Source organism: Microtus ochrogaster, linkage group LG1, assembly GCF_000317375.1.
Source record: "Microtus ochrogaster isolate Prairie Vole_2 linkage group LG1, MicOch1.0, whole genome shotgun sequence".
Taxonomy (NCBI): Eukaryota; Metazoa; Chordata; class Mammalia; order Rodentia; family Cricetidae; genus Microtus; species Microtus ochrogaster.
The window spans coordinates 44,053,231-44,062,433 of NC_022027.1; the positions used below are offsets into that span (position 1 = coordinate 44,053,231).

At 45.1% G+C, this 9,203-nt stretch overlaps 1 protein-coding gene across 1 annotated transcript; it reads left to right on the forward strand.

Annotated features, from left to right (window-relative positions):
• The first annotated feature begins 5,862 nt into the window (after window positions 1-5,862).
• On the forward strand, window positions 5,863-6,358 carry LOC101989113 (C-X-C motif chemokine 2-like). The gene is made up of 3 exons (XM_013350855.1): window positions 5,863-5,944; window positions 6,031-6,154; window positions 6,271-6,358. Exons 1-3 carry the CDS (start codon window positions 5,866-5,868, stop codon window positions 6,356-6,358), a joined length of 291 nt encoding a protein of 96 aa, XP_013206309.1. The 5' UTR covers window positions 5,863-5,865.
• Window positions 6,359-9,203: the final 2,845 nt, after the last annotated feature.

The following is a 9,203-nucleotide window of genomic DNA, read 5'->3' on the forward strand; positions in this document are numbered from 1 at the left end:
CATGTGTGTGCTGTCTGTATTTGTGTGTGTGTGTGTGGATGTGTGCCCATGTGTGTTTGAGTGCCTGTGGAGGGCAGAAGTCAACATCATATTGAACTTTTATGTGGGGTAGGAAATCCAGGCTCAGGTTCTCACACTTGTGTGGCAGACGTTTTGCTGATTGAATCATCTCCCTATTCCTGGAGAAAGGTTTTTTTTCTCTCTCTCTTTAAGAATAATCCATGTTGGTACAAAGCAAGTCTCAGCATGTTGCAATAGTCTTTCATTGTATGTTCTTTTCTATAGCTGTATCAAGAGCTAATGAAATCCACCCTCCATGTGTAATCTATTAGGACAATGAAATGCAGAATAAATTAACAGTTTGTATTTAGCCAGGAGCTACAGCTAAGCAACTAAAACTGAATTGCTAAAAATGAAATATGGGTGTCAGTTCTACTCTTTGTCTTGTTCTCGATATAGCATAATTTTCCCCTGAATCAACAAATCAAGATCTTTAATTGAACAATTAATAGCATTGTGAGTATTGTTTAGCAGTCTTGAAAATCAAATATCTCATTTACCTTACAAACACCATTGAGTTTTGTTTAATAGATGGACTTAATATACATACAGAGAAAAGCTGGGAAACATTACAAAGAAGCACGCCTCAGGAAGCACAGCTTTGTGACAGGAAAAGGCACTTTAGGGGAATGTCTCCGGGTGCAACACAACTGAAAGGCATGGCATGTAGATTTGCTGACTCCTGGTCAAAACTCATGATGAATCTGGAACACTGTTCATGCAGGGTCTCTTTAGTCTCAATTCCCAAAAGACCCAGGGGAGGGGATCCTCTTGCGATCATCATTTGGTGCCTTCTGAACAAGGCTTTTGCTTGCTCTGTCCTCTCCCTCAAGAAGGGTCCCCTCCGTTCAGGGTTATCTTCTCTCTATTTAAAGTGTCAGAAGAGAGCAAGTCCTCCATGAAAGCATGCCTGACAATGCTCACAAAGCCACAGTGAGAGCTGGGTTAGCCACTGCTTTTCTCCAAATATTAGGAGCGCATCTCGTGTAGCTTGTCATGGCATTTGTTGGGTTTTTGTGTCTTCGGCCTTACTTATGTCTCTCCCTTGATACAATGAGAGATCAAGGGTTGTAGGGTGTCTGAACTCTCTTGGTGGTCAAGGAAACTAACTTCATTCCCACATTATAAATCTGAGGAAACGATGTGGAAGATGCTGAGACAAAGGGAGAAAGGAAGTTTAAAATCAAGCTTAGATGTCCCCCTTGACAGAAAATGTGTCATTAAGCAGAACCAGCAATATACAGCTCCATGGGACATGGACTGAATGAAGATGAGAATCATTTCATTTTCCCAGGGCACCAAAAGACAGGTGAATGGGTGAAAGGCGGAGTCTCCAAGTTCAAAGATTGCACCTGGTGATTGTTCTCACTCAGGCTAGATGGCTTTCCTCTCTCCTGGCTCAGCTTCAGACGGCCTCTCCCAGAGACTGGCAAAGCTCCAGGCTTCTGCTTTGCCAGCTGGAACCCAGCAGGAAGTAAAGACCTGTTTTGTTTTGGTTTTTCTCACTTCCTGACAAGAGGGACTGGAGGGAATTTTTCTGACATGGACAAGATTATGTCATTTGCCTACTAGAGAGCTTACCAAGGCATCCAGGATGGATAAGACGCAGGCGCAAGGAACTGGCAATCCTCTGTGGTGCTGTCAGCTTACTCCCAGAGCTGTGGAGGAGGATCAGTTGTCTTGAACCAATACTGGGAAGAAAAAGAAATAGCAAGGAGGGAAAGCCAGAGTCCTGGTTTCCAAAAGAAAGTTCAGACTCTGTCATCAAAGGTAAACAAGATGGAGCTTAGATCAGGCATAAAAGTCAAGTGTATTAGAGATGAACTCAAAGAATACATTGGATTGGATAAATTGAGAGATCTAGTGCTGTTTTAGTTATCCATTTTTATTTACATGTATGGGTGTTTGCCTAGATGCATGTATGGGTACCACATGCATGCTTGGTACCCATGCAGGTCACTTCTAGAGCATTGGATCCCCTAGAACCAGTATTACAGAGTCAACAGCTATGTGGGTGCTGGGTACCAAACCTTGGTCCTCTCTAAGAGCAGCCAGGGCTCTTAGTTTCTGAGCTATCTCTCCATCCCTGGGCCCAGAGATTTAGTGCAGCATAGAGATCTATCTTTCATTTTACCGGAAGCACTCACTGCAAAAGAAGAGGGCCGGCAGTTGAGACATCTTGATTCCTGGTGGTGCGCAGGAAAAGCAGCTCTACCCACTGGACCATCCCTGCAGCCCCATTCATGCTCAGGATGAGCACGGCTCTGGATTTAGGAGATCTATCACGTGGTCCTCAGTAAAACGGAAAGACGTAACAAATGTGGTGCATAGTGAAAGGATTATAAATGTCTGCTCAGTGACGATTCCATTCTCTTCAGCGTGGTGCTGGCTGGTGTGACTTTAAAGTCTGGCCGTAGAATTCATCACTCTATTCATACGAAGTTTAATTGGCTGGAGATGATGCTTAACACTTCAAAAAGAAATGTGTTATTTTGGTAGAATGCCATTTTTTTTTATTAAAGTTTAAAAACCAGCAAGCCAAAGGTTAAGGATTCACCACGAAGACGGGACATCATGTAAAAAGAAAAAGCTCCAGTACCCTGCTTGTAAGCAACTGCTGTTTTCCTACATGGTTTCTGGCATATAGTTGACGACTGCTTTTTGAGACGTTTATGCTTGCTTTGACAACTGCCGTGAAGCCTTGTGCTTGATTCTCTCCCAGTGTTTGCTAAGGTAGTGTTTCAGGTTGCAGCTGAATCCTTATAGCAGACATCTTCTATTTCCTGACATATCATAAAGAGACAGACGGACTGAACAACATCCTGCTAATACTAAAGGGAAATATTTAAAACCTGAAAAAGTGCTCAAATTAGGTTGGCAGAGTCTGCGAGCTTTATCTAGGAAAATAAAACTAAATAAAACACCTGGGACTAAAATGCCTTCTAGAAAACTCCAATTTCCACTGGCTTTAATTTTGAAGGGGAGATATATTATGGGGGCGGGGCACAGAGCATACCTATTTTGTTAAATTAAATACACCACATTCATTCTACAAAAGAAAGGTCTTACTGTGAGTAAAGAAAACAAAGGATGAATGGAACTAGAACAAAACATCCTGAGTGAGGTAACCCAGACCCAGAAAGACAAACACCGTATGTACTCACTCATAAGTGGATATTAGACATAAAGCAAAGAATAACCAGCCTATACTCCACAATCCCAGAGAAGCTGGGTAACAAGGAGAACCCTAAGAGAAACATACATAGATCCTCCTGGGAACTGGAAATAGACAAAATCTCCTAAAAAACTGGGAGGATGTGGGGGGGGGGCAAAGAAGGTAGGGCAGAAGGGGGGGAGGAGGAGGAGGAAAGAAGGGGAGAAAGGGAGAGGAGAGAAGAACATGAGGGAAAGGGATGGTTGAGATGGGGGAAGGACAGAGATGAAGAGCAAGGAAAGAGATATCTTGACCGAGGGAGCCAGTATACGGCTGTGTGAAACCAGGCACTAGGGAAATTCCCAGGAATCCACAAGGATGACCCCAGCTAAGACCCTAAGCGATAGTGGAGAGAGTGCCTGAACTGGCCTTCCCCTGTAATCAGATTGATGACTATTTTAATTGTCATTATAGAAACTCTATCCAGCAACTGATGGAAGCAGATGCAGAGATCCACAGCTAAGCACTGGGCCAAACTTTAGGATACCAGTTGAAAGGAGGGAGGAGTGATAATATGAGCAAAGGGTTCAAGACCATGATGGGGAAACCCACAGAAACAGCTGCCCTGGGCTAGTGGGCATTCACTGACACAGGCCTGACAGCAGGGGAACCAGCATAGCACCAAACTAGGCCCTCTGAATGATAGTAGTGTGGCTTGGGCAGTCTGTGGGGCCACTGGCGGTGGGACCAGAATTTATCCCTAGTTCTTGAACTGTCCTTTTGGAGTCCATTCTTTCTGGAGCAATACCTTGCTCAACCTAGATATAGGGGGAAGGGCCTTGCTCCTGCCTCAAAGTCATGTGCTAGACTTTGTTGATTCTCCATGGGAAACCTTACCCTCTGTGAGGAATGGATGGGGGGTGGAGGGTGGGAGGAGGGGGAGGGGGAGAGGGAGGAGAGGTGGGAGTGGGAACTGGGATAGGTATGTAAAATAAGAAAAGATTGTTTTAAAAATAAATAAATAGCAAATTTAAAAAGAAAACAAACAAACAAACAACAACAAACCCTCAGACACTACACCAATCCATCAGTTTTAAACATTAGGAGAGCTGAAGTTGAGCCCTGAGGTACAAACCAGTCAATAGCAGTTGGGATTGTATGTCCCTGTAACTGGTGGCACAAAACTTTCTACCTGGCAGCTCTGAGCATCAGCCTGCCTCTGGCTGCCCTCCACACACCTCTCTGCAAGATGCCCACCCAGCCCTCAGAGAGCTGGACCCAAACCCACACATCAACCATCTAAAGCTTGTGTGTTATCTGACCCAGAATTAAACCCGAGTGTGAGACAAATGAGCTGGTGAGGGGCAGAGGCCAGAGGTGAGCATTTACAACCGCTTTCATCACAGTCGGTGAAAGCAACACACGATTCTCTGGTGGGAAAATCAAATCACTGGGACAAGAAAGCTCTGTAAAACAGCAAAGAAACGGGGGCTGCAGAGATGGTTCCAGTCTTCTGGAGGGCCTTGGTTCAATTCTGCACCCATAGGGCAGCTTACACCTGTCTATAGCTCCAATTCTTGGGCTTCTGACAGCACCACACAGACATCTATACAGGCAAAACACCAACGAACATAAAAAAAAAATAATCTTAAAATGAAACTATAGACAAAAGAGGGATTTGTGTCAATAATACAAAACAGGGGGAGGATGAGACTGTAATCTGGTACTTAGATATTCCACAGGTGCGTGTCTTTGCTCCGTGGGCTTGTGAGGGATGCTACTCCATCTATGTGTCTGCACTGACTTTGGGGACTTCACCCTTGCGGCTCTGCCTTTCCGAAGCTGCTCCAAGAGATCACCGGGTCATTGTTTCCTGAATTCGCATGTGGTGCTCAGGGCACACTGAAGCCTCGGGAGTTCCAGAATTTCACAGGGGAAGTGTCAGGGATTACAACACTCTTTCCTAGGTTAAGCATGAATTAAGCGTTTGTCACATCTTTTTTCCTAACCCCCGTGGAAGGATATGACACAAAATGTGAGTTATTCTTGCTTGTTACACATGAGGAACAAGCCACTCTTGTGCTCAGCCTGAGATGACTATCTTAACAGTGCACTTAAGCAGATGTAAAAAAAAAAATTCATTTATTCTAATGAAGCATAGATAAGTATGCAGCGAACAGAGAAGCAACCCCTGCCCCCAAACATACACACACCCTAATTTCTCGAGTCCTAATGACTAAGTTCTTCAAAAGATTGTCTCCACGGATGACATCACTCCTCTGAGAAGTCACTGGGTAACCACTGTCCTCCTAGTCGGTGGTCACTCTGGAGCAGAGGTCACTTCCTTCCTCTTGAAGATTTGGGGAAGGGCACCCAGAGTCCCACAGTGAGTGAAAGGGCAGGGCAGTAGGATGAGGCAGGCAGCACGCGCTCGCGCGTGTCTCCAACCCACTCAGCTCGGGGGCGGGGTGCTCTCCTTCTTCCTGATGCGGAGACCCTGAGCTCTGGGAATTTCCGCAGCTCCAGGGCTAGGGCTTTTCCTGCCACCATGCATAAAAGGGACTCGCGGAGCCCCAGAGCTCCAGATCGCGCTTCAGAGCCTCCAGCCACCTCCTGTGCTCCAGACTCCAGCCACACTCCTGCTCAGCGCCATGGCCCCAGCCACACGTCCTCTCCTGAGCGCAGCGCTGCTGTTGCTGCTGCTGTTGGCCACCAGCCACCAGGCTACAGGTGGGACCCGCGGCTGTCATCCCTGGAGGAGCCTCGGGTGGGCGCAGCTTCCCACAGTCCTACTGACCCAGTGTCTTTTCTCACAGGGGCGATTGTGGTCACTGAGCTGCGCTGTCAGTGCCTGAAGACCATACCAAGGATTGATTTCAAGAGCATCCAGAGCTTGAAGGTGACGCCCCCAGGACCCCAATGCACCCAGACTGAAGTCATGTGAGTGTCTACCTGGGCAGCCTTTGCCGCTGCCAGAGTTGCTCAGATCCTCCTGCTGCCCTCGGCTCACCCCAGTGGTACCTAGTGCCTTATAAGAGTCCCCTTTCTTTATGTAGAGCCACTCTCAAGGATGGTAAAGAAGTTTGTCTCGACCCTGAAGCCCCCTTGGTTCGGAAGATCATCCAAAAGATACTGAACAAGTGAGTCTTGATTTGTGCTTACACTCGACCGGAGTCTTGGTCAGAGTACTGGTGTCTGAGTCCTGAAAATTATATCAAGGGAAAATCAAGGTTAACCACAGACCCGAAACCTGGATTATTAATTTCATAGTTAACATTGCCTTGGGATTACCAATTTACTTTGATGTCAGAAAGATGTGACCTGCTCCTACCATCCACACACTCAAAAGCCCTTCTTTCTCTAAAGGATGGTCGCTGTGTGTGTCCCTAAGAATTTAGCCGAGTTGACTAGGGGCATTGCAAACCCTCTTGCCTGTTCAGATACAGTACTTAGCCCTGCCCTATCCATGTCTTTGGGTTGTAAAGTGTAGCTTCTGGTTTGGGTCAAGGTGTGCCTCTGAGGCTTCTTGATGAATAACAGATGTTCTGCCATGAGACCACTGGAAATTCAAATGTAGGGCGCTCCCTCATATCCTGCCTGAGTTAAACGAAGCAATGAGGGTAGCTAGTCATGTTTACTCTACAGCTGAAGGAAACTGTGTCTTTTTGTTTTATCCTTCATATCATCTGGACTGGTTGAGGCTAGTAAAAAAATGGAACCCCTGCCCTACTATTGTCATTTCCCAGCATCCAGAGCGTTTATTGTTGGATGGCTTAGGTCACAGTTCCCAGGCAGGAGGGTAGAGATGACTGCATTTGCAGAATAAAGAAAAGGTCCAAATGAAGGGAAAAGAAGAGTCCCCCAGTCAGTCTTTGGATCACCTGCTAAAAGCAAGCGTTTTCTCATCACAGAGGCAAGGCTAACTGACCTGGGAAGAACTGGAGTGTGGGCTGCTGTACCTCAAGAAGAAGAGAAACAAACAGCACACAGGAAGCCTGGATTGTTCCTGATGCGTCTTACTGTCTGAAAGTTTAACTATTTATTTATATATGTATTTATTTATTTATTTTTCAATTCTCAGATATCATTATGTTTATTGTGATATTTAAAGATAGAAATGTTTGGCAATTCACTGTGATATTTTAAAAGGCCATTTTAGTATGTTAAATCAAAGTTATTTTACTTATGTAGTTGGAAGGTGATGAATTTTGAAATCTGTCCATTCATTACTTTCTGAGGGATGAGTTAAATATTTATCTACATCATGCCCTTGCTATGATAGAGACTGGGGGAAGATGGGGGGGAGAGCCATAGACAGATGCAGTCAGATGGCTTTTGAGGTAGGATTGAGCATGTACACATCCATTTTTATAGGTACTGAGAAGAATAGAACAGCTGTTGTTTATTGTTCAGTGTTTTTGCACTATGTGGACAGCATTTCTGATGCTGACTTTTCAATCACTGTAATGTGAGTATCCCTTGGACATTTTACGTCTTCTTTGTAAGGCACAGTGCCTTGGTTAGCAATTATTTTGCCATATTTTCTCATGTCTTGAAGTGGAAACATTTATTTATTCATGTGCTTTTATGATAACAAGAAAATAAAATTTTAAATTAAAAAAAAATCCTTGCTTAAGTTTGTTTTCTACATCTCAATCTTCCATTCCTCCTCCTACCCAAAGTACAAGGACAGCTACTAGCTGAAGCCTTCCTTGTTTCTCTCAAGGAGGCACATTTGTCTTTATTACTTAAAAAACAATCCAAATTTCCAGTCCTTCCCCTCCTCACACTCCCTCCACAGACCCTTTGCCAGGTTTAAATGCTCTCTAAGCCAGTCGGTTTGAACTTAAACTTCCCAGATAGACAGGAGCACAGTGAGCCATAATAGAAATAAAGACAGCCATAAAAGGTGGGAAAAGCTGAGCCCATCAAAATATCCTCCAAAGCTGAGCAGGAAGAAATGGTGTGTGTGGGAACTGGAGAGAGAGACAGAGAGACAGAGACAGAGAGACAGATAGACAGAGACAGAGGCAGACACACACACACACACAGACATAGAGAGAGAGAGAGACATAGAGAGGTGATTCACTGGGACCTGTCTCTAGACCATCAATCCTAGCTTTATACTATGAAGTATAGCATGGGGGAAAGACCTAAAGGAGTTGCCTGGTGGTCCGACACTCATTAACCCCACCACCCTCTAATCCTAAGAGAGGGCAAGGCACCCTGCCCTGTGGAAAGTCCAAGGCCCTCCCTACTACATCTAGGCTGAGCAAGGCATACATCCAAAGAGAATAGGATCTCAAAAGGTCAGTACATGCAGTAGAGACAAATCCCAGGGCCACTGTCAGTGGCCCCTCGGTCTGCCCCAACTGCCAACCACATTCAGAAAGACTAGTTTGATCCCATGGTCATTCACTCCCAGTTCAGTTGGATTTGGTGGGCTCCCATCAGCTCAGGAAAACTGTCTCAGTGGACAAACTCCTCATGGTCTTGACCTCCTTGTTCATACTCTCCCTCCTTCCGCTCTTCAGCTGGACCTTGGGGGCTCAGTCCAGTGCTCCAATGTGGGTCTCTGCAAGGAGGTGCATTTGATGCCTTTCAAACTCTACACAGGATATTTTCCCCCCAAAAGAACCAACTTGAGGTTCAACGATAGCACAATAGTTTTTGAAAATGTAACAATTTTTTTTTTTTTTTTGGTTTTTCGAGGCAGAGTTTCTCTGTGTAACAGCCCTAGCTGTCCTAGAACTAGCTCTTGTAGACCAGGTTGGCCTCGAACTCACAGAGATCCACCTGCCTCTGCCTCTCGAGTGCTGGGATTAATGCCAAGCACCACCACCACCCGGCTTTTAACAAATATTTTTTTAAAGCTCTGTTTCAATTGTTTTCTAAGACTTTATTTATTTATTCATGTTTTTTTTATAAACATACCTTACTTCCCCTCATAATGAGGTTGAGTCTGAACAGAGACTGAACTGTGGCAGGT

Excerpts from the sequence above, each read along its gene's own strand:
- LOC101989113 (XM_013350855.1), top strand. The coding sequence starts at position 5,866 with ATGGCCCCAGCCACACGTCCTCTCCTGAGCGCAGCGCTGCTGTTGCTG. Across the intron at positions 5,945-6,030 it reads CACCAGCCACCAGGCTACAG|GGGCGATTGTGGTCACTGAG; the intron begins GTGGGACCCGCG and ends CTTTTCTCACAG. Across the intron at positions 6,155-6,270 it reads TGCACCCAGACTGAAGTCAT|AGCCACTCTCAAGGATGGTA; the intron begins GTGAGTGTCTAC and ends TTCTTTATGTAG.